Source organism: Pristiophorus japonicus, chromosome 6 (genome assembly GCF_044704955.1).
Source record: "Pristiophorus japonicus isolate sPriJap1 chromosome 6, sPriJap1.hap1, whole genome shotgun sequence".
In the NCBI taxonomy this organism is placed as follows: domain Eukaryota; kingdom Metazoa; phylum Chordata; class Chondrichthyes; family Pristiophoridae; genus Pristiophorus; species Pristiophorus japonicus.
Genome location: NC_091982.1, coordinates 95,566,974 through 95,593,303, shown reverse-complemented (window position 1 = coordinate 95,593,303; position 26,330 = coordinate 95,566,974). Strand labels below are relative to the sequence as shown.

Below are 26,330 nucleotides of genomic sequence, written 5' to 3'. Positions count from 1 at the left end.
TCAAGCTAATTAGTTTCAGTATTTCAGCAAACCAGGTAGGTTCCTGTGCTTAATTCCACTGTGACATTTTATCGGTGAAATTTTACAGATAAATATTGTTTTATTTTAAGTTCTTCTGAACATCGGTTGCTCAGTGTTCATATTTTGTGCCAGATTTCTCAGTAGTATTTATGCAACATCTGTGACAAGTTTGTTAGCACATAATTTGTCGAGAAAATGTTATAAATATATATATATAAGAAAAATAAAAAATGTTCTTGAATTGCAGTTTATTTGTAAGTAATCTACATAGCCACTGGTTGTGTGCTTATTGCAGTATGTTCTGTGGTTTCTTCAACAATTTTATTAGCACTACAATTGTGCATCAGTCCAGTCTTTTGTACAGTAGTCTAGGTTTATCTTTAATGGTATCTGGGCATCTATATAAAGTTCTTTTCTTTTGCTTTTCTTTCTCATGCTTAAAAGCATACAAAGAGCAATGGTAAAGAAAATAGCCGAGACAATGATCATTGTGATTGCAATGGGAATGATTGGAGGCGAACAGGGAATGTCTAATGTCTGTAATAATGGGCATGGATTTGGCTCAGTTTGCTTCTCTTCTGTGAAAACAGTTTGCCTGTGTAACAAAGCTTCCAAGTAACTTTTATTACTCACAGTCTCGTTGACAAACAAATTGACCATTACCGTGGAATGAAGCGGCTGTGGTTGCCCAAGATCACTGACTTTTATCAGTAATTGATACAAACCATAGTCTTTGCGCAACAGTTTTTCCTGCAATGTAATATTTCCTGTCGCTTTATTAATTCCAAATACGTGAGGGGCAGGGCCATTTCTCCCAACAATATTATAAGTCATGACGGCATTAATACCAGCATCATAGTCAATAGCATAAATCTCAGCCACTGCGGCTCCTTGAGGTGTGTTAGGGGACACGAGAAGCCACGATGCATTTGACTGAGGAAGTAATACTGTTGGAGGATTATCATTTACATCTAGAACAAACACGGTTATTTTTGCTGTCGCAGAGAGGGATGGTTTTCCGCCATCTACAGCCTCAACCCAGAATACGTGCATGGTATTTTTCTCTCTGTCTACTGAAGAATTGCAGCGTAAAGTTCCTCTGGTGTTGTCCATTAAAAAATTAATACTACCATTTAGGATGGACACAGTAACATATCCATTAGGCCCTGCATCTAAATCTGTCACATTGATAACTCCAATTTCGCCATGTCTCGGGAAGTTTTCTGGTATAAAGAATGTATAGTCATTGGTGAGGAAGGAGGGTACATTATCATTCTGGTCCAAGACATGAATGATTACGAGGGTACTCCTCTTTCTAGGAGGAGCTCCATGGTCCACAGCGGAAACAGTAAACCTGTATACTTTTTCTTTTTCTCTGTCCAGAATGGTAGACACTGTTAAAATCCCTGTAAACCGTTCAATTGAAAATATAGGTGGAGCATCAGGTCCCAGGAGGTAGGCCACTTTCCCATTCTGACCACTGTCTGCATCTGTTGCAGAGATTTTCAGTAAAAAAGCTCCAGGTGCATTGTTTTCTTCAACAAAAGCTTCAAGGGAACTTTGGTTAAATTGTGGAGAGTTGTCATTTTCATCAGTAATCTTGACATGGATTATTAGTTCATGAATATTATGAGGATCTTCTGACTTAATGATGATCTCATATTGGTTTTCAAGTTCATGGTCTAAAAGCTGTGATGTTACAACCAAATGTTTACTTCTTGATCGTTCATAGGGTTTTAAATAGAAAGGCACGTTGCCACTGATGTAGAGTGTCCCCTTTAGATAATGGTCTGGGTCAGTCACCTCCAGGAGGGCAATTGGTGTGTTTTCAGGTGCAGTCTCCTTCAGGTAAATCACACCGTCTGCCTGGTTAGCTATATAGCTAATCTCCAACTTTGGGTGAAATTTGCTGCTGTGAATGATGGACACTGTAATTTGAACAATAGCTGGGACACAGCCTGGACCATTTGCTAAGACTGTGAGTTTATGTTCAGGATGTGTCTCTGGACTTTTATTTCCAGAAAATGTGATAAGTCCAGTGGCACTATCTAAGTTAAACAGCTTCTTGGATACACCCTGCACACGATTACCATAAGAATAGGTGATTTCAGCATTAGGTCCCAGATCTGCATCTACAGCATGAAGCTGTGCCACCACACCGTTGGAGGACATATTTTCAGGGATCCGAACCTCAAACTCTGATGCATTAAAAACAGGGCAGTTATCATTAATGTCTTGAATGTTGATCAGAAGTGTGGCTGTTCCAGATAAAGGTGGGGTGCCACCATCCACAGCCACAATCTTCATCTCATACAAATCCCTTTCCTCCCTATCTAGTGGTTGCTGAACAACAATGGAGGGTGTTTCACTATTTTTCAAACTGAAAACATTTTGGCTATTTTCAAGATAATAATTCTGAATGCTGTTCTCCCCAGTATCATTGTCGGTGGCAAAATAATCAATTCCGAATGATGTGCCCATAACTGCATCCTCTGGAATAGAAAGTTTCATCACTTGTTCTGCGAAATACGGTGCATTATCATTGACATCCAGGATGACTATCTTAACCTTCACCATTTGCAGATACTGATCCGTACATAGAATAACCACATTGACTTCCTGGATACAGGGACCACCATGGAATTCAACTGGGCATAACGTTTCCCTGTCGATTCTCTGCTTAGTTGTATACAGCTCCCCACTCTCGCTCTTGAGCATCACATATTCCATTTCTTTCATGAGTTTGTATGCCAGTGTATCACAGTTAGTACCTGATGATAAAGATATATCATTGGCTATATTCCCAATAAAAAATCCTTCATCTTCATTCTCTTGCACTTCATATTCAAGTTCTGTGGCCAGATGACCATGTATCGTGTGGCAGAACAACATCAGAAGTATGTAGATGAGTTTCTGTAAAACAAAGTATTTGTTACTTAATGTGATAATGGTATGGAGGCAAAATTGCCCCTTTTTCAGAGGTCCTGGTGGTCCAGTGGAGGCCACCAGAGGCCTTGCAGAGTTCGCAGCGATCCTCCTCCTTAAGCGAAGGGAAGGGGCATTGAAGCACGTCAGCACTACGCAGAGCATCTGTGTAGCCCTGCACTACTCACCCCAGCATCGCCCCGGGGCCTGCCCCTAAAGGAAGTGGAGCGCACGAGCGCAGGAAGTCCCGGCCCCAGCAGGTTTCCACCCCCAAATGAGGCACAGGGCAATTTCGCCCCCTAAACGTTTCACCTGAATCCACCATCATGGATTTCAAAAGCAAACAAAAACATTCTGCTTTTAAGTTTTTACAGGTTTTTTTTGGCTGTGAGTTTTGGACTCTTCAAGGGGGAAGGAAATGGAACACGATTATTCAGGCCACCAGTTTCAGTATCCAACACTCCTAGATGTGATATTGAAAGGTTAGATGGAGAATAAAGCTTACTCAGCAAGTTGTGCAAAGCCACAACATTAAAGGGGCATGCCCTCCTATATTAGTATTTAAAGCACTTGGTGCACTGAAAACAACAATGATACCCATTGATCAGGCGATGTTCGCACTGATGTGAAGAAGGTGTTCAACCCTTTGTTTCTCAAACAAAACATTTTCAGAATAGAAAATTGTTATCATGCTGAGAATGAACTACATGCATGGAAATAATAGCCAAGTAAATGATATTTGAAATTATTACCCTAAAATGCACTCAAAAATGGCAATTTGAATACTTTTCTGCTGCAGTATGTACTCCTTTCTATCTATTCTGCATAAAGTAAACACAGTGGCCATGGAGGTGAAACCAGTCACCATATGTTATTTAAATTACTATCTAATTGATTTTGGGGTTTTATGCCAGTTCATGTCAACTTGTCCACTCAGTGGCGGTCTCGGTCTTGGCTCTGTCTTAAAGATGTAGCATCGAGTAAAGGCCAAGTGCCTCCCAAAGGGATAAAAAAAAATTGGAGAAAAATCACCCTAGGCTGCTGTTGTTCCCTTTTAAGTGGTTTGATCAGTATCTGGACCGGCTCTGACCTTGGTTGCTGTTTGTCCTCTTTCTGTACGGTCAGGCCACTTTGTAGCTAAACGTTATGTGGCACACAGCAAGTGATAACGATCCTGGACACCCTAGCGGTGCTTTACTGTAAGCAGCTCCATACCTCTTGAAATTTCAGAAAAGATGTGTCAAGATCCGAGTGATAAGGTTCATGATGATCTATATGGGCTCAGCTTCTGTTTCTGGCAACCGTGAGGGGCTTATTAACAATGCACGATGAATGTCCTTCAGAAAGCAGGCTTGCAGTCTGCCTTCACATTAATCAAGTGTGGCAAAAATGATTAGCTTAAACTAAATTATGAAAGAATTATGATTACTGCTTGGGAAACATACATTGAACTCTGTGATCTGATGTTGAGCATTGCTGGCCAGCTGCAAAGTGAATGATTGGAGCCCTTTCCAGCTCATGTGGGTCGAGAGACCACAATGATCATCAATAACCCCTCTGTGTATTCACATCCTTGTGTTCAAATGGATTCATGACCTCGCCCTTCCCTATCTCTCTAACCTTCTCTAGTCCTACAACCCTCCAAGAACTCTGCATTCCTTCAACTCTACCCTCGTACATCCCCCAATCTCTGCACCCCACCACTGGTGGCTGTGCCTTCAGCCGATAAGCCTTGAGCTCTAGTAATCCTTCCCTAAACCAGTCTGCCTCTCCACCTCTCTCCTCCTTTAAGACCTTCCTTAAAACTAAAATATTTGACGAAGCTTTTAGTCACACCTCCCAATATCTCCTTTTTTGGCATGGTACGCATTTTCCTAATACCTTAGGAAAATACCTCTGTGAAGCACCTCATAGGACAATTTTGTTATGTTGAAGTTGCTGTGTAAATGCAACAAACTCTGGTATTCTTCCATTCTGAATTGGAGCATGCAAAGTAGTTCTACAACACTGCAAAGAAGCTGTTTCTTGGGCCAATAGTGATGAATGTTTGGATAATGGCAGATTTAGGGTGGATTCTGATCTCTCAGCATCTCTTCTTTGGTCTTCATTAACTTTCATTGTATCTAGTAAGAAGAAATCACTGAATCAAATACAGGTTGAATCTCCCTTATCTGGCACCCTCATGACCTGGCCTGTGCCAAATGAGGGATTTTGCCGGATGAGAGGAGGTCATCAGCCCGGGGGGCCAGAGGGGTGGGGGCTGGGGGGGGAGGTGGCCAGAGGTTGGGGGGGGCGAGAGGGGGGGTGAGAGGTGGCCCGAGGTCAGGGGGGTGGGGGAGGTCAGCGGCCTGAGTGGGCCCGGTGGGCCCCGAAGTGTCGGTGTTGTGTTCATACTCTGTTTGTTTGTTACAGCTCACTAGACAGGGCATTAGGACCCCGCGGGAGCTATTCACAGTTGCTGTACTCATGCTGGTTCTTACCGGTTTGAGACACCATTTTGGGTTGTATAAAAGCACAGTTAAGTTACATTTTTCCTAGCTCAGTTTGTCAGTTAATAATGTGTACACAACATAATTTGGCGATGAAGATGAATCAAATTAACCTTCCTTCCCCCCCACCTTTCCTCTCCACACCTGAGGATCCTCCAATTCCGTGGCCGAGAGGGATAAAAAGTTTTCTACATACATCACGGCGACTGGATCAGACGGTGACAATGTAACACCAGCTCGCTGCCGTGCAATACTTATCCACTGCCTCGGCCCCAAAGGCCAACGCATCTTTGGTCAAATCGAAGACATGGAGTCCTACGTCAAAGCGGTAAGCGCCCCAGAGAAATATTTTGGGCCAAAGAAAAGTATCATGATGGAGAGATACCAATTTCATAAAAGGGTGTAAGGGAACGGTGAACCAATCAAACAGTACATCATTTCATTAACTGAACTGGCCGCTATGAGTAACTTTGGAGCACTCACAGAGGAAATGTCCAGGGATGAAATTATTGAGAAAACAACGATCCCCTACATTCGGGAACACTTGCTAATGGAGGATGATAAATTGACGTTAGAAAAAGCAACACATTTGGCCATCCAAATCGAATCAGTGCTTTCTGATTCAAAAGCGATTAGATCCCCTGCTTCCCCTGTGCAGCAGACTGCAGCTACAGCCTATGTCCAAGGCGTTCGTTCAAAGCAGAAGTCACAGCAGAGACCCAGGGCTAGTAATAAGCCACCCACTACGGATCGCGGGCCGAACTTCCACTGCTTTAACTGTGGGGACAAATTACACTCAGCAAAGAGTACTAACTGCCCTGCACGTGGGAAGAAATGCTCTGCGTGTGGTAAAATGAACCATTTTGCAAGTGTCTGTCGCTCATTGCAGCATATTCGACATTTGGACAACCCCGGTAGTGATAAACCCAGTATGGTTTACACCGTTAGTGACATTTCACACATCAGTTCAGGCAAATTCAAGGACTGTGAGGTAAACATTGACGTCACGCCCATCTGCCTCCTCATTGACCTTGGAGCCAAAGTCTCCATATTGAACGAGGCTGTGTACAAAATTCACTTCACGCATTGTCAACTGCAGCCCGCAACTTCCACTCTACCTGCGTACTCCGACTTCAAATTTGAAGTACTTGGGGTCATATTTGTCCTGATATACTACAAAGACATAACATTGGAGAACTTTTCCTTTTATGTCGCGAAGGGACAAACATCATGGGTGTTGATCTTTTTGACAAGCTTGGGTTCAGAATTTATGACCCAACCGGCACACCCATGTACACGGTGGATTTTGACAAGCAGTATCCCTCAATCTTCACAGGGTTTGGAGTGACAACAACATTCTGCCATCGTCCCCGCGTTGACCCGTCAAACTGGTTACGCAGCGACTTCTCCGTCTCACATTCGTTGTTCGCAACCAAGTATCCGCAGAATTAACGCGACTCAAATCTCAGGGAATCATTGAGAGCATCGACTCCTCAGCCTGGATCTCGAACTTAGTCATTGCGTGGCGTAAAAATGGGGAGATCCACCTTTGCATCGACAAAGCTATCATCCCCGACAAATACCCTCTTCCTACCATTGACGGCCTGTCTTCAGAATTCCACAGCTCAACAGTTTTTATGAAACTCAACATGCGCCGCAGTTACCTGAAAACACCCCTCGCGGAGGACAGCAAACTGCTCACAGCATTCACGATGCATGATGGTCTGTATCAGTATCGACGCATGACCTACGGTCTATCTTCTGCACCAAGTGCATTTCAGAAGATTGTCACTACTATGCTAGCAGGCACACAGGGAGCCCTCAATCTGCTTGATGATGTTGTCGTCCATGGATGGACAATGGAAGAACATGACCAGCGACTTCACGCAGTTATGGCTAGACACGTAACATTACACTTAATGTTGATAAGTGTACATTTGCTGCTGGACAAATAAACTTTCTGGGCTGCAGAGTCACAGCATAAGGTGTCCGCTTGACACCACTGATGCAATCCAGTGAATGCAGAAGGCTACCAATATCAAAGAACTTTCATCATTCCTCGGCACTTGCAACTTCTATCTGAAGTTCGTCCCACAATACGCGCACGTGGTCAAACCACTTCGCAAGGACGTCCCTTGGGAATGGACAGATTCCCAGGTTCAGGCATTCACCATGGTTATGGAGAAAATCACATCCCCTCCTATCCTCGCGCACTTTGATCTGAATGCCACTACATACGTCACTACGGATGCATCAGGCACCGCTATGAGTGCTGTGCTCTCGCAATGGATTGACGGCCTGGAACGCCCAGTCCATTAGCCTATCGCACGTTCTCATCCGCAGAAGGTAAATGCTTTACAGGGGAATGCAAAGCACTCGCTTGCATCTATGCATGTCAACGCGAGCACATCTACCTCTATGGCAGGAAATTTACCCTCTATACAATCGGCAAGTGCTAACTACGCTACTCACTACAACTGGATCTGGGCACAGACCACTACGAATCAGTCGATGGTCAGATCGCCTTCATCAGTATAACTTTGATGTACAGTACATTGCTGGCAGTCACAACCACGTAGTTAACATGTGCTTCGGACTTTGCTGCTGACTTGTTCACGGATGACGACACATATGTCAAGTCGATCATCACTCAGTCCATCAGAAATCTTGTCTCCTGCGATGAACTCAAAACCGAATCACAGAGTGATGCTACGCTCCAGTATGGAGCCACTTCCTCCAGATGGAGTGGCCTAAGCAAATTTCATAAGAGCTGTAAACATTCCACAGACTTTGCAATGAATTTTCAGTTTGGAACGATGGCTGCCTAGCTTGTGATGATAGCGCAGTAATTCCCAAGTCGCTTCAACAGTGCGTTCTCTCATTGGCACATGATTGGATACCCTGGCATTGTCCACATGAAGCAGAGACGTTGCATTTCAGTATGGCGGCCTGGGATTGACACTCGCATTGAGGAGTTTGTCTCACACTGTGAAGCATGCAGTCTGAGCGAAAAGGCAACAAACATCCGACCAGCACCAATGAAGCCCATTCCATCGCCACAAAACCCATGGCAATAACTTCAGTTGGATATCTTCAGTCCAGTTGACACAACTCCACAGCACCAGTGTTTCCTTGTTGTAGTACATGACCTGCATTCCAAATGGCCAGAAATTGCTACAAGTTCAGTGACCTCATCAATGATCGTCACTATTCTGCAGCGAAGAGGGGCCTCCCTGAGGTCATAATCACTGACAATGGACCACAGTTTGTGTCCGACCAGTTTGCGGATTTCTTCACTCATCATGCTATCAAGCATTGCCTTACTATTCGGTACAATCCTCAAACCAACGGAGATGTTGAGCTTTTTAACCACATCATCAAAGAGGGTTTGAAAGCCAACCTCACAGCAGGCCAAACATTCAACAAAGCAGTTCAAACCATTTTCCTCACATACCGTTCGTCAACGCACTCGCTAACGGGGAAGACACCCGCTGAGCACATGATTGGGCAGAATCTTTGCTGGCTACTGGACATTCTCAAAGCCCCAGCCAAACCTAATGCGAAGATAACCACACTCCCATCCCAAATTTCGGCACGCTCGTAGACCGATCCCAACTCGCAGGCCAACAGACCAGCAAGATGGAACAGAGGCACCGTTCTATTTCCCAACTGAAAATCTCGATCAAACACTGCAAGCTCCACGCCGGTGTCGGCATATTAAAACATGACCTGGTTATCTCAAGGATTTTGTCTGTATATAGACTGTTTTCAGAAGTGGGGACATATGTTGTGTTCATACTCTGTTCATTTGTTACAGCTCACGAGACAGGCATAAGTACCCTACGGGAGCTATTCACAGTTGCTGTACTCATGCTGGTTAATGCCGGTTTGAGACACCATTTTGGGCTGTATAAAAACACAGTTAAGTTAAGTTACATTTCTCCTGGCTCAGTTTGTTAGTTAATAACGCGTACACAACAGTTGGCGCGGTCCGATGAGTCGGCACGGCCCGAGCAGGCCTGAGGATGCGGCCCACCGGCCCGACCCCCTGGAGGGAATGATGTGGGGAGGAACGGCCATTCCGATGACACGGCCCACCGGCCCTGACCCCCTGGAGGAAGCGCTGTGGGGAGGAGCGGCCAGCCCGAGGACTGTGGCTGCAGAAGTTCCAGCAGGGCGACGAGGAGGAAGCAGGCGATAACCTGACATTGCGGAGAAAGATTATATTGGTGAGTACCCTGTACATACTCCCGGAAGCCGGGAATGGTGCTGGACGAGGGGTGGTGCTGGATAAGGGAGTCCCGGATAAGAGAGGTTCAATTTGTACTGGAAATTTGAACTCAATTGCAATTTAACAGTTTGGAGCAGTGCAGCTTTAAAAAGTGCTTTGCTTCCAGGACAGGATATAACTAATCTTTAACATCTAATTTCAGTGTGTGTGTCATCGTAAAGCTGGTGCCCATAACATGCTGGGCCAATTTGCTCTTCAGTTGCATTATTAGAGAAGATCTAATGAGGCTCTTGGCTATTCTGTGTGAGGGCAAAGAATATCGGCTTACAACTACACCAACAATTTTCAACAGTGTGTTATTGGAGCAGGAACCCAAGTGATCTCACTTGCCCCCCAAATTCTGAATACTGCTTGCCCAGTTAACAGTAGTAGAAATGTTGGCACCTTCTGGAATTTTTACCCAAGATCTGCAAAAATAACTTGGATGTTGACTATTATACGGAAAATTGAGAAGAATATTGGGCCAGATTTTGCATTGATAATAACGATGCGGCTAACAGTGCTCACCGTTATTACGGAGTAAATGGGACAGCAATTTCTGGCCACTGCACATGCGCATTTAAACACAGAAATCCGAAAGTTGCTGTTGGAGATACCATGCTTCAACAGTATTGAAAGGATTAAATATATGGGGCTAGATTTTCCACTTTTGTGCTTATCGGCCAAAAATGGGCATTATTGGCGGTGTGGGCGGTAAAAAAGGGTTTTCAGATCGCCGGCTTCTCGCCCATTCTCAAAGCACCTAGTCTCCATTTTTTAAAATGGGCGTTACCGCGAGCAATATGAAATGGGTGGTAGAGTTAAATCTCGCTGACCTTCTGCCGTAAAGTGTCGCCGTCCTTAGCAACGGAATGGCAATGCTCGATTCCCGCGATTCAGGAGGTCAAGGGTCCTCATGACAGGCGCAGAAGAGGAAACAGAGAGAGAGGGAGCTGAAAGGGACTGAAGGCGTTTGTGGCTGTGGTGTGTGCTTGTTTGGCTGTTGTGGGAGGCACGAGGGAGATTCATCAACAGCAAAAAGCCTACTAAGCACCAAGAACATAGTTGGCACCGAGTTTTTGTCAAACAAATAAGATATAACATGGAAGGGATGGAGGAGGCCCTGGAGCTGGTAGCCAGGAACACTGGTGGCAGAGGGCTCCCAATGGTCCCGGAGCTCGGCACTGTATCCCAAGGTGCCGCACCCTCATTGCCAACCACACATGAGAGCCAGCAGCAACATCTTGCTTCTGGCTCGGAGCACTTTCCCACCTTGGGACCATCCTCTCCCGTATCTGTCCAAGCAGCGTTTCGGCTGTCATCCGCCGCCACCCCCCCCCCCCGCCCCCCCCCCCCCCCCCAATGAAATCACCCGAGGAGCTCCTCAGCCAGGCAGCTTGGAGTCAGGAAGGAAAGGGGAAAGGGAGAGGAGAAGCAGGGGAGTGGAGAGGGAAGGGTTGGTTTTGCAGAAATACTGATGATTTCAGACAAATGTTCAGTTTAAATGTTTTTCATTTAACAAAACCTTGTTGCGCATTGGCTCAGATAGCTGCACCGTTACACACTGGTGATTCCTTAACATCAAAGGGTATAATGGCACCGAACTTCAATCAACTTAAACTTTAACTGTCACCAAGGTGATGTATCACCTGCACACCCAGTAGTATGTCAGCCTTGTAAATAACACCAACGTTCTTTCAGGCAAAGCGCTCCTGACGTAAGGCTCTTGCAGCTATCATGCCACCATGGGCCCTTTCATGCGGTCTACAGGGGGGGTCGGGGCATGGCTTCAGCATCAGCCTGATTGTCTGGGCCGATGTTAGCGTCTGCCTCCTCATCCTCCTCTTCCTCTCTCTGGTGAGGTGGACTGTCAGACTCATCAGGCAATTTTTGTCCCCTCCTGATAGCCATGTTGTGCAGCATGGAGCACACCACCACAAATTGAGCTACCTGCTCAGGGTGGTATTGGAGCTCGCCTCCTGAGTGGTCCAGGCATCTAAAGTGCTGCTTCAGCACTCCAATGGTTTACTCCACGATATTGCGAGTGGCTCTGTGGCTCTCATTGTATCGCCTCTCGACTTCGGTGTGGGTGTCACGCAGGGGATCATCAGCCAGGAGGCGAGGTCATATCCTTTGTCACCAAACATCCAGCATTGACCTTGTGGTTGATTGTTAAACACGTCCGATACAGTGCTCTCAAGCAGGATGTGAGCATCATGGATGTTCCACAGAAATTGAGCATTCATTGCCATAATAATTTGCTGGTGGTCGACAACAAGTTGCACATTCAGGGAGTGGAATTCCGTGCGGTTCCTGAAAACCTCTGCATTCTGAAAAGGTGCCCAAATCCTAATGAGCGTACAGTCTATTGCTCCCTGCACCTTGGGGAAGTTTGCAATTCTGGAGAATCTTAGAGCCCTCTCACTCTGTGCCTCCCCGGTCATAGGGAAGCTGATCACGTCCCTCCTGTGTGCGTGCAGGGCTTCAGTGACTTGTCTAATGCAGCAATGTGTGGCATGCTGAGAAAGTCCGCAAATGTTGCCAGCTGTGGCCTGAAAAGAACCCGAGGTGTAGAATGACAGTGCCGTGGTGACGTTGACCTCGATAGGCAGTGCAGTACTGATGGTGCTGGCAGGCTGCAGATCTCCCCTTATCAGCTGGCATACCTCAGTGATAACCTCTTTGTGGAAGCACAGTCTCCGAAGGCAGGTGGTGTCCGACAAGTCAAGGTAAGACTGCTTCTCCCTGTACTTGCGGGGGGGTGTAACTTCTGGTCTTCCTCATCAGTCTGTCACGTCTTACGTTGGGCACATAATGCTGTGGAGCATACCTTCACCCATCTCGAGTCTGCTGCATGTAATTGGTCATCAAGAGAGGATGAGAAAGGACAGGCCCATTGCAGTAGCTCTCTGTTTTCCACCGATCGGTCACAAACAGTGAATGTCCCGACGAAGACACCTATTCAATTCCAATCGGTTACAGTATGGTCAAGATGTTTGTACAGATGTTCACATCAACTCCAGCGACCTCCAGAGTACATCTGAACTCCTCCGAGGTTGAAGCACAGCAGCCTTTTAAAGGATGCGACATGTGATGTCGAACATGGTGCCCATAACGCTGTGATTAGTTCCAGTTAGTTCCACTTTTTCTGGGCTTTCTTTTGGGCAAGCGATATTGTGGGTGATATGTGTGTGAGGTGGTGAAAGTGACGCTGGGCGATCTCACAACGCTAGTTGCGGTAAATATGCTCTTTACGACAAAAAAAAGTGGGCGGGCGGCATTATTGAATCTCAGAGTTAAATCTGTGCGGAAATTAACGCTGAGTGATATTATAGGCATTGATTTCACCCTTTCTGATGATTCTGCTCAAAAAAAGTGGGCAGGCAGTATTATTTTTTCCCGGCATTAAGCATATGGGGAAAGTAACGCTCGGCAATAATTTTCCGAAAAATGCCCGTCAGTTTCCATTTTGTGGCTAACTGGGCGATATCTGGGTGTTATTCGTCATTTCAGCGGTAAAATGGGCATTAAGTGGGCGTTAAGCATGCAAAAAATGCGGAGGTTCTAGCCCATGGACTCCAAATGCAACCATTAATTTTGGCAGATATAGTAGTATTAATTAAAACAATGACTGATTTTGGTGTCCAAACTGATCAATGGCAAGTGATAGCACGCGCCACTTGTCAGTGTTTATTGTAGCAGGACATTTACTCTGATATGTGGTTCATGGAAATTTTAATTTGCATCATTAAAGACTTATATCTGGAGAAGTAGTAAAGTATAACCAGATAATATTATCAATTAACTTGTGACATATTGAAAGTTTTGCATGCTATTTCCTTTTTCAACAGCACAGTGATTCTATCATTTTTACATATTGGATTCATCCAGGCTTCAAAACCATATATTGTTTAGTCACTGATATAATTGGAGCAAAAGAGTCCAGTTCTTAATGGTTTCAGTTCAAGACTGAATATAGAAATTTGGCAGCTAATTCAAGGAATGGTTTTAATGTTTCATAGAATAGTTTTGATGCTGGGCTGTCACCTAAATTGTGCATGTAAGACTCCTCCTTGTTTGAAAGACGCCTCCAGGATAAAATATCTGTGTGATGTCTCAACATCATGGATTGATTTTCCTTAGCTTAATGTTCTTAGCTTAATGGCAGAGGAAATTGGAATGGAGATCTGTTGCACTTTGCAGTTTACTTGCAATTCATGGGGCACCATGACAGGTAGGACATTCCCCTCTAAGATAGATGTAATATATAGCTCCACCCAGTGGACTACTGTGGCATTGCAGCCATTGCTGTTTTACAAGAATAATCAGGTAAGTTCACCTAATAGGCTTCCTGCCTGTGTGTTTGTGAGTTTGTACCAAAAACATAATATTGGCGACATGGGTAGGATAATCAGATAACCTAGCTGAAATTTTTGTAGTGGATGATTCAGCCAACTGAGAGAGAGACTTTGAGAGCTTCTCTATTTTGATTAACAGCTAAAAATCCAAGTTAAATTACAAGCACACTTGGCTGAACTGCCAGAGTCCAGATGGCTGCGCCTATGGGAATAATAGGGGGCGTTTCAATATGACCGTGAAAGTTTCGGAGTATATGTGGAGCGGCTAGAAATGTCTTTCACTGCAAATAGTATCATCGAAGTCCCCGACGATGAAAACCATAACTGGGTGGTGGCAAAGATTACATATCGATGTTGCTGAGCTAGAAGGACAACAATTGTTCATTGTAATTGATAGCCATTCAAAGTGGGTCAAGGTATTTCCAATGCAGAAAATAACAACAAGTAAAACATTTGACATTTTGCGAAGATTATTTTCTTCATTTGGCCTCCCAGACGAAATTGTTTCTGATAATAGACCACAATTTTGTTCTGAAGAATTTGCACAATTCAAGAGCAAAAATGGTGTGAAACATACCAAGGTTCCACAGGACCACCCTGCTTCAAATGGTGCATCAGAGCACACTGTATAAATTGTAAAACGTGCCCTCATCAAACAGATCTTGGCTCCAAATCCAAAGAAACGACAGTTGTCATTGGACCACAAATTGGCTAATTTTCTAATTATGTATCGTAATACTTCTCATACAACTACTGGTAGAACACCAGCAAAGTTGTTTCTCAAATGACAGCCATGAACTAGATTCTCGTTGTTAAAACCAAACTTGGCACAGTCCGTAGAAGAGAAACAATTAAGACAGAAAGAGAATCATGATAGAGGTAGAATGAAAAAGAGAAGTGTAAAATTAAATCAGAAGGTGAGAGTGAAGAACCATCACCATAAATGGTTAAAGTGGTTACCAGGAAGAGTGGTGAACATATCTGGTCAAGATATTTGATCATAGGCAGGTTAAGTTTGTTCGTATTGATCATATTTTACCTACAGACGTGGAAGGAGTTGAAGTTTGGAATGATTCGATTATTTCTGACTCATCAGATCATCTTATTACAATTAAAGTGCCATTAGCATATCCTACATCAAATATACTGGAACCAAGTCTAAGAGAAAGTCAGAATTTAAGTCTGAGTCTGAGTCAGGCAGACAAACAGTCTGAAGTTGTCGAGAGTTCAAATGTAAATCAAGAGCATCCCTTGGAGGAAAACTTTCCTCAGGGTCAGCCTCGAACGAGTCTAAGTTCGACACCATATTTTGAAGGTTCTGTTCGAGAGTGAAGGTATCCTCTTTGAAACAGAAAACAAGTGGTTCAGCTTGATTTGTAAATATGGCAAAATAAGGCTATATCTTTTCTTATGTATAACCATGCAAGTTATGTATGATGATTGTTTGTTATAATTACTTCTTCATTAAGGAGGGAGATGTGTAATATATATAGCTCCACCCAGTGGAAGCAGCCATTGCTGTTTTACCAGAATAAACAGGTCAGGTCCCCCGACCGGCTTCCTGAAGTCATCAGCCATCTTAGAGCCTGTGTGTTTGTGAATTTGTACCGAAAACATAATAATCAGCAAGAGCATTTAAATAATATGATAATTACTTTGAAATTGATTCAAAATGCTCTGCGCATCATTTTCCTGAGTTTCTGACTGCTGGACATCCAAAAAGAAGACTCACTAAAAAAAGTCGGAATCAGAGAATGCGACCAGCCCTTTTAAATTGAAGGATCTGAAAAGGAGCATCAAGGCAAATATTAATAGGCCAACAAGAAGTACAGCAAAACAGAGACTATCTGCCTGCTCTTTTTGACAGTAACCAGAATTCCATGCAGCTGGTATGAATTAAGGCTCTGCAGGCCTTTCCCTCCCCTGATCTGAGGTACCTGCTAATTCCACTGGTGATTTTTGCTCCCAGGCCATACAAATTAACTGAGTCCGGAAATTCAACTGGGTTCAACTGCATGTGAGCAAGCGGATGGTACTGAATTCCTCGGTCAAAGAAATACTTTCAGTTAAAGGCCTCTGATCACATCTCTCTGAAAGGTATCAAAGTGCTTAATTTACAGCGAGTTATGTTGAAATGCAGTGACTTTTGTCAATTTGATCAATATGACAGTCATTTTGCACAAACAGCAATATTCTACACACAGCAATGGGGTGAATGACAATTAAATCTGTTTGACGGCAGGAGCTAAGGGCAGAATGTTGGCCAAGACACTAGGAGAACATTTTGCGCTTCTTTGAATGGTGTCATGAGATCTTTATTATCCATCTAAACCATAGGAATAAGGAGATGGGATAGGAATTTAATATCTCATCTAAAGGACTACACTAACACATAGGGGCACTGCTGCCTCTGTTTCATACAGTTTTAAAAATAGCTGGAGTTCAAATGGAACCTGTCTGGCCTCATCAAGATTCAGAATGGAGAACTGCAAATAGTATGTTTGTGGGATAGCTGTGAACCCCTGTGTTCAGAAAACTATTAGGTCACAGTTGTTTTGGAATTATATTCAGATTGACAGATAGTATCGTAGATTACTCTCTTTTCTCTGAATGCTAAGTAATTAGAGGAATTCATTATAAGGGGTCAAACCCTGTTGATGGGAAATATACGAAGGAAGCAGTAATATCCAGACGTCAACACCTCACCTCACAATGAAAACAATCTCTCAGTGTGTTTATTTACTTGAAAAGCAATGGCTCTAACATGAAGTCCCATGGTGCAAACCACAACACAGGCTATTAATTTTAAATATAACAAAATTATCTGAAGCCTGTGGATGATTTTGACTTTGTGCAACTTATCATCTTGAAGGTTCAGCAGAGGCAAACTTGACTGTTTAATCCAAAAGTCCTGTTTGCTTCTCAGAGTGTATAATGACAAGCACCATTGTGGAAAGGGTTTATCAACACCATATGGAATTATTCTAATGTTACTGGTCCTGATATTCCTTTTTGCCCTCCCCCCACCTCCACTCGAGTGCTACCTGAAGTGAGCTCCACCTGACGTGGCCCGAAGGCGCCTTATTTCAGTCCCTCTGCCAGTCTACTGCAATCAGAATTCCAGCCCCTGTCGCAGACCTCAGTGCCCTGTAACAGCATCCAGAGGCCTTCACGCCTGAGGGAGCTATAGCAAGTTCTGCAAGCTTCGATCTGAGTGAACCTGGGCGCAGGATTTAACACCAACCTCATCTTGGGCCCCACTGGCAAAGAAAAAGAAAAGTGGAGCAGAAGGTGCAACTAGGCCTCACTCATGTATATGCACAAGCCGACTCTACTTCATATGCTTCAGACAAAAGCAGTCTGCCCTCTTCTCTACCCACTCCCTCTGACCAAACTCCACTCCTGTTTCGCCTGATTTGTGCCCAGAAGCTGAGTATTCTTGGGGAAAAAAAGGGGAAGAATATCAGCGCTATTATTTTAAATGTTGTGTTCTTTGAGTATGTTGCTACATTTCTTGGCATCTGTATCATTTAACCTTTACATAAAACTAACTAAACAGTTGCATTCTGGTTATGTGTTATTTTCCGCCTTTGGAAGTGATGGGCGAGCACAGTGAGCATTCCATTTATTCTCCAAAGACCTACCATGATCTGTGGATAATTGCTACACTTTGGCGCGCTGACTTGTACACTGTGTGAATAAGGTTCTACGCTTCAGATACAAAGGACTTGGTTTGGTTATCGAGGTTACTCCCTAGCTATGAACACTGGGGAAAATGTTGGCTGAGAGCCTGACCCATAACAAGCTGAACTTCCAAAATACAGGACTCCCTCAGTACTGCAGTAATAAGTTGTGTGCTTAAATCTTGGAATAGGATTAACAGAAAACTTCTGACTCAGAAATGGGTGCTACCACCTACCAACTTAGTGAAATCATAGAAATCATAGAAATTTACAGCATGGAAGGAGGCCATTTCGGCCCATTGTGTCTGCGCCGGCCAACAAAGAGCTATCCACCCCAATCCAACTTTCCAGCTCTTGGTCCGTAGCCCCGCAGATTAAGGCACTTCAAGTGCATACCCAAGTACCTTTTAAATGTGGTGAGGGTTTCTGCCTCCACCACCTTTTCAGGCAGTGAGCTCCAGACCCCTACCACCCTCTGGGTGAAGATATTTCCCCTCAAATCCCCTCTAAACCTCCTACCAATTACTTCAAATCTATGCCCACTGGTTGTTGACCCCTCTGCTAAGGGAAATAGGTCCTTCCTATTCATTCTATCTAGGCCCCTCATAATATTTATGGTTAACAAAAGCTGGAAAGCCAATTCAATGGGCAATATTCTGTTTGTGCATATTTGTGATCAAGAAGAAATTTGCCTTGTGTATAGTAACATCCTTTTAAATTAACCTTGGAATCTGTTATTAATTTGTTTACAGTGAGGTATATTTACAGCAGAAAATTTATCTTGGGCCTTATCCTGGAGAATTCCTTTAAGGTAATTCGTTAAATATACATATGCACAATTGAATATGTAATGGAGTGCCCATGAAAGAAAGATCTAGAGCTGGTACGGGAATGATTTTAGTCAAGAGAATAATAGGAAATTATATTGTAGGAATGCTAGGAATGTACAGAAATAAAACTGAGATTTGGGATAAAGGGAAAAATCACTTTACCCAATTGCATGTGGAAGTGCAAGAGAAAAATAAATTGGTAAAAAATATATTTGAAACTGTACAACACTTGCATTGTGTACCAGATAGACTCCAAATGGAGATTAATTTGCTTTATTAAACTGAATTCTTGAGTCATAGTATATTGAAAATTACATAGTACATTATAGCTTGTACAGTAAATGGTATATTTTAGTTAATGATCCAGCAGTTTTCATGATACAGCATATAATAGATTAGTTTACATGCAGATATATAAACTGATGATCTTACGATTTTGTATGGTTTGGCAGGCCTGTCTCGACAGGAATGAGGTCATTCACCAACAAAAGCCTTAAGTTGAACAGGGATAATGGGATAGAGGGTGGGTGAGTGTGGGCAGCTTGCAGCATATTGTCAAATTGGTAGTCCTTGGTTCACCCTGTGTGAGTTTGCAGCAAATAACTAATCAGGCATAAAGAAAGTGGTAAGCGCAGAAATCCATACTCCGACAAAATCATTTAAACATGGCTTTCAAAGCAAATCCCTGCTGAAAATGTGTTTATGTTAGCTATATGAAATTATGTAAACTCAAATGCAAAGCTCAAGAGTATTTTGAACTTATGAGCAACTGCAGAATGAGATAGAGGAGTTTTGGATTGACAATCTATGGGAAATAAATCACTGACTGACTAAAGCTACATTATGTGAATGAATTTTATTGGTCACAGCGTATACTTTACCATGCAGAATGTTCGTTGAATTGTTAAAGTTCTAATTTAATTTACTATTTTCTGCACTTATTGGGAGGCTGTGGAATGGCTTGCACAGTGATCTCATGGGAAATAAGTCCCAAATCAGCGAGAAAGAAAAGCTACTCAAAAAATTTGGCTCGCCTTCTCATTTAAAAATAAACATGTTTTTAAGACAATTACACATGCTGGGAGAAGGTGGTTCGGAGAAAATGATACCACTCTTTTCTCATGAGTTCTATTAAAAATAAATAGTTTTGATGGTGGCTCAGTGAAGACATAAACCATCCAGTGTAAATTGCTAAGCTACGTGTCAGATGTGTTTTAAAATTAATTGCGGTTTATGCGAGTATATTACTCCCACTTCTGTTGTGTTGGGCAGGACCCTCAAACTGGTAGCAGCCAACACCTGATATCTCACTGAATCCTACTCTGGCTATAAGGCACGAAAGAAATGCTCATTCTTGTTATTATGCATCCATTAAGCACACGAAGCTCCCTATTAAAAAGATGTGTCACTTAAATTAAATCTCAATTAAAAGGAAATGCACAGCATCAATGAACAGTTCAGAGTCTGGAATCATCGGCTTGAACATACTCTGGGTGGAGGACTTCAATGTCCATCACCAAGTGTGGCTCATTAGCACCACTACTGACAGCTGGTCGAGTTCTGAAGGACATAGACTGGGCCTGCAGCAGAAGGCAAGAGAACCAACACTAGGGAAAAACCTACTTGACCTCATCCTCACCAATTTACCTGTCACAGATGTATCTGTCCATGACAGCATTGGTAGCAGTGATCACCACACAGTCATTGTGAAGACAAAGTCCCATCTTCACACTAAGGACACTCTCCATCGTGTTGTGTGGCACTACCACAGTGCTAAATGGGATAGATTCAGAACAGATCTAGCAGCTCAAAACTGGGCATCCATGAGGCGCTGTGGGCCATCAGCAGCAGCAGAATTGTATTCCATCACAATCTGTAACCACATGGCAGGGCATTATGGACCGATCAGTCTACTCTCAATCATCAGCAAAGTGATGGAAGGTGTCATTGACAGTGCTATCAAGTGGCAGTTACTCACCAATCATCATCATCATAGGCAATCCCTCGGAATCGAGGAAGACTTGCTTCCACTCTTAGCATGAGTTCTTAGGTGGCTGTACAGTCCAATACAAGAACCACAGTCTCTGTCACAGGTGGGACAAATAGTCGTTGAGGGAAAGGGTGGGCAGGGAGCCTGGTTTGCTGCACGCTCCTTCTGCTGCATGAGCTTGATTTCTGCATGCTCTCTGCGACAAAATTCACCAATAACCTGCTCACCCATGTCAAGTTTGGGTTCCGCGTGGACCACTTGGCTCCAGACCTCATTACAGCCTTGGTCCAAACATGAACAAAAGAGCTGAATTCCAGAGGTGAGGTGAGAGTTACTGCCCCTGACATCAAAGCAGCATTTGACGAGTGTGGCATCAAGGAGCCCTAGTAAAATTGAAGTCAATGGGAATAAGGGGAAAAACTCTCCACTGGCTGTCACACCTAGCACAAAGGAAGATGGTTGTGGGGGATGGAGGTCAATCATCGTAGCCCCAGGACATTACTGCAGGTGTTCCTTAGGGCAGTGTCCTAGGCCCAACCATCTTCAGCTGCTTCATCAATGACCTTCCCTCCATCATGAAGGTCAGAAGTGGGATGTTCGCTGATGATTGCACAGTGTTCAGTGCCATTCGCAACTCCTCAGATAATGGAGCAGTCCATGCCTGCATGCAGCAAGACCTGGACGACATTCAGGCTTGGGCTGATAAGTGGCAAGTAACATTTGCGCACATAAATGCCAGGCAATGACATCTCCAACAAGCGAGAGTCTAACCATCACCCCTTGACATTCAACGGCATTACCATCCCCCACCATCAACATCCTGGGGGTCACCATTGACTAGAAACTTAACTGGACCAGCCACATAAATACTGTGGTAACAAGAGCAGATCAGGAGCTGGGTATTCTGCAGTGAGTGTCTCACCTCCTGACTCCCCAAAGACTTTCCACCATCTGCAAGCCACAAGTCAGGAGTGTACTGGAATACTCTCCATTTGCCTGGATGGTGTCAAGAAGCTCGACACCATCCAGGACAAAGCAGCCCACTTGATTGGGACCCCATCCACCACCTTAAACATTCACTCCCTCCATCACCCGTGCATCGTGGCTGCAGGGCGTATCATCTACAAGATGCACTGTAGCAACTCGCGAAGACTTCGTCGACAGCACCTCCCAAACCCGCGACCTCTACCACCTAGAAGAGCAAGGGCAGCAGGAACATGGGAACAGCATCACCTCCAAGTTCCCCACCATCTTGAAATATTCCACCATTCCTTCATCGTAGCTGGTGCAAAACCCTGAACTCGCTCCCTAACAGCACTGTGGATTTCTTTTGACAGATTCTACGCATCCCTGGGAGAAGGCTATTTGCCCAACTCATGCCCAGCGAATGTCCTTCAAACTTTTACGCCTGATAAAAACAGGCATATAGCCTACTTTTACCAACGTAACACTTTTCAAACATTCAAAAATTAAATGTAATCATTCATTTTTATATTGAAAACCATGTCTATTAAGATACGTTTATTTTTAACTCTATTAAAACACATTTTTAAAAGATTCCCCAAAATATATATATTTCTAAAACATTTAATTGCATTTCATTTCAATTAATTTTAAATATGTGAGGTGTTTTTTAAATTTATTGTGCTGTGTTTCGGTGTTTTAGGGGGGTATTCTCATTGGTACTAATTGGAGCCCATATAAATGGAGCTCCCATTTTTATCAATGAGAATACTAGATAGTGATTGGTGGTCTAGGCCCACGTGTTTCCAGCAGATGTGCTTGTACGTGAAAGACATCTCCCCATGCGCTGCGCAGCGAAAGATGACCTCGGACTGGAATCGTATGTTCGTCCAGGACAAGCAGGTAGTTTCATAGATTTTTTTCATATCAGAGGCGTTTGTACGAAGGAAGCCTCCGACTGCAATTTTCGGCCCATTAAGTAAATAAATATTCGGAAAGCAAACTAAAAAAAAAACATGCAAAAAGATAACTGCAGTTCAGAAAAATAGAATGGAGTATGATAGGTAAACAAATCTTGAACAGGTATTTCAATTCTGTACAAAATTTAGGTATCAACCTTGGTCAGTGGTGGTGCTCTTACTTCTGAGTCAGAAGCCTGTGGATTTAAGGCCCAGTCCAGACACGTGAGGCCATAATCTCGGCCGACAATTCAGTGCAATACTGAGGCAGTGCTGTATTTCATTTGAGAGTTATACCAACACCGCCACTACTCTCTCAGGTGCACTTAAAAGATCTCATGGCATTATTCAAAAGAATAGCAGGGGAATTCTCCAAGTATCCAGGCCAATATTTATCCCTCATTTATCTCATTGCTATTTGTGAGACCTTGTTGTACATAAATTGGCTGCTGCGTTTCCCCGCACTGCAACAGTGACTACACTTTAAAAGTAATTCATTGGCTGTATTAATACTTAATTGTCTGTGATGTGCTTTAGGTTGTCCTGAGATGGTGAAAGGCTCAGTAAGTTCTTTTTTTAAACTTCAATACAAAAATTGTTGGTTTTTAGGATGGTATTTGTAATTGCAGTTGCCCCGAGGCTGCTTTGCATCACTTTTCTTGTTGATGGATCAGTGTTATGGCGCATTGGCATTGCAAATGAGGGCTGAATGTTAATTCTCTGGCAGGTAGAAAGTGGGGGGATCAGAAGCAGTTGAGAAACCTCAGAGAAGGGTCACTAGGTTGATTCCGGAGATGAGAGGGTTGACTTATGAGGAAAGGTTGAGTAGGTTGAGCCTATACAAATTGGAGTTCAGAAGTATGAATGGAGATCTTATCGAAACATATAAGATAATGAGGGAGCTTGATAAGGTGGAAGCAGAGAAGATGTTTTAGCATTTAACTTTTAGCATTGTTGTTGCCAATTTAAGTTAATCTAAGGGTTAAGTCATGGCAGGAGAGTTCGGACACGTGATATGCTCCTCCTGTACCATGTGGGAACTCAGCCCTGACGACTACGTGTGTGGGAAGTGTATCCACCTCCAGCTCCTGACGGTCCGCGTTTGCGGAATTGGAGCTGAGGGTAGATTCACTCTGGAGCATCCACGATGCTGAGAATGACGTGAGTAGCACGTGTAGCTAGTTGGTCTTACCGCAGGTGAAGGGTCCACAGCCAGATAGGGAATGGAAGACCAGCAGGGAGAGCAGTGCAAGGAAGGTAGTGCAGGGGTCCCCTGCAGTCATCCCCCTGCAAAACAGATACACCGCTTTGAGTATGTTGAGGGGGATGACTCATCAGGGGAGGGCAGCAGCAGCCAGGTTCATGGCACCGTGGCTGGCTCTGCTGCACAGGAGGGCAGGAAAAAGAGTGGGAGAGCAATAGTGAAAGGGGATTCAATTGTAAGGGGAATAGATAGACGTTTCTGCGGCCGCAACCGAGACTCCAGGATGGTATGTTGCCTCCCTGGTGCAAGAGTCAAGGATGTCACGGAGCGGGTGCAGGACATTCTGAAAAGGGAGGGTGAACAGCCAGTTGTCGTGGTGCACATTGGTACCAACGATATAGGTAAAAAAAGGGATGTGGTTCTACGAGACGAATTTAAGGAGCTAGGAGCTAAATTAAAAAGTAGGACCTCAAAAGTAGTAATCTCGGGATTGCTACCAGTGCCACGTGCTAGTCAGAGTAGGAATCGCAGGATAGCTCAGATGAATACGTGGCTTGAGCAGTGGTGCAGCAGGGAGGCATTCAGATTCCTGGGGCATTGGAACCGGTTCTGGGGGAGGTGGGACCAGTACAAACCGGACGGTCTGCACCTGGGCAGGACCGGAACCAATGTCCGAGGGGGAGTGTTTGCTGGTGCTGTTGGGGAGGATTTAAACTAATATGGCAGGGGGTTGGGAACCAATTCACGGAGACAGAGGGAAACAAAATGGAGACAGAAGCAAAAGACAGAAAGGAGATGAGTAAAAGTGGAGGGCAGAGAAACCCAAGGCAAAAAACAAAAAGGGCCACTGTACAGCAAAATTCTAAAGGGTCAAAGTGTAATAAAAAGGCAAGCATGAAAGCTCGGTGCCTCAATGCAAGGAGCATTCGGAACCCAGGAGAGGGCTCTGAGCTAGTTAGAGTGGGTGAGAGCTCAGATGAACAGGACCCCAAGAAAGAATGCAAAAGGCAGGAGGCAACAGAGCAGAGTAGCACTGGGGTAAGCATAAACCACAAGGTGATAGGAAGGGACAATATATATGAATATAAAGGGGCTGCAGGAGGGGTCAAAACTAAAAATCATGATTTAAAAACTAGTATTAAAACACTCGACCTAAACGCACGCAGCACTCGAAATAAAGTAAATGAGTTGACGGCACAAATTATTACAAATGGATATGATTTGGTGGCCATTGCAGAAACATGGTTGCAGGGTGGCCAAGACTGGGAATTAAACATACAGGGGTATCTGACAATTCGGAAAGATAGACAAGAATGGAAAGCAGGTGGGGTAGCTCTGTTAATAAAGGTTGATATCAGGGCAGTTGTGAGAGACGATATTGGCTCTAATGAACAAAATGGTGAATCATTGTGGGTGGAGATTAGAGATAGTAAGGGGAAAAAGTCACTGGTGGGCGTAGTTCATAGGCCCCCAAATAATAACTTCACAGTGGGGCGGACAAAAATCAAGGGAATAATGGAGGCATGTGAAAAAGGAATGGCAGTAATCATGGGGGATTTTAACCTACATATCGATTGGTCAAATCAAATCGCAAAGGGTAGCCTTGAGGAGGAATTCATAGAATGTATATGGGATTGGTTCTTAGAACAGTATGTTACAGAACCTACAAGGGAGCAAGCTATCTTACATCTGTTCCTGTCCAATGAGACAGGAATAATAAACAATCTCCTCGTAAAAGATCCTCTCGGAATGAGTGATCACAGTATGGTTGAATTTGTAATATAGATTGAGGGTGAGGAAGTAGTGTCTCAAACGAGCGTACTATGCTTAAACAAAGGGGACTACAGTGGGATGAGGGCAGAGTTGGATAAAGTAGACTGGAAACAAGGACTAAACGGTGGCACAATTGAGGAACAGTGGAGGACTTTTAAGGAGCTCTTTCATAGTGCGCAACAAAAATATATTCCAGTGAAAAAGAAGGACAGTAAGAGAAGGGATAACCAGCCGTGGATAATCAAGGAAATAAAGGAGAGTATCAAATTAAAAACCAATGCGTATAAGGTGGCCAAGGTTAGTGGGAAACTAGAAGATTGGGAAAATTTTAAACAACAGCAAAGAATGACTAAGAAAGCAATAAAGAAAGGAAAGATAGATTACGAAAGTAAACTTGCGCAAAACATAAAAACAGATAGTAAAAGCTTTTACAGATATATAAAACGGAAAAGAGTGACTAAAGTAAACGTTGGTCCTTTAGAAGATGAGAAGGGGGATTTAATAATGGGAAATGTGGAAATGGCTGAGACCTTAAACAATTATTTTGCTTCGGTCTTCACACTGGAAGACACAAAAGCCATGCCAAAAATTGCTGGTCACGGGAATGTGGGAAGGGAGGATCTTGAGACAATCACTATCACTAGGGGGGTAGTGCTGGACAGGCTAATGGGACTGAAGGAAGACAAGTCCCCTGGTCCTGATGAAATGCATCCCAGGGTATTAAAAGAGATGGCGGAAGTTATAGCAGATGCATTCGTTATAATCTACCAAAATTCTCTGGACTCTGGGGAGGTACCAGCGGATTGGAAAGCAGCTAATGTAACGCCTCTGTTTAAAAAAGGGGGCAGACAAATAGGCAGGTAAC

General features: G+C 43.8%; 1 protein-coding gene across 1 annotated transcript in view; it reads right to left on the bottom strand.

Moving 5' to 3' along the window:
* Positions 1–261: 261 nt before the first annotated feature.
* The window catches only part of LOC139265189 (protocadherin-20-like), a 41,223-nt gene continuing 15,154 nt past the window's right edge, over positions 262–26,330 (bottom strand). Inside the window, exon 2 of the mRNA XM_070882116.1 lies at positions 262–2,934. Within this exon, the coding sequence (XP_070738217.1) occupies positions 352–2,934 (2,583 nt within the window). The 3' untranslated portion in view covers positions 262–351. The remainder of the gene's footprint in view (positions 2,935–26,330) is intronic.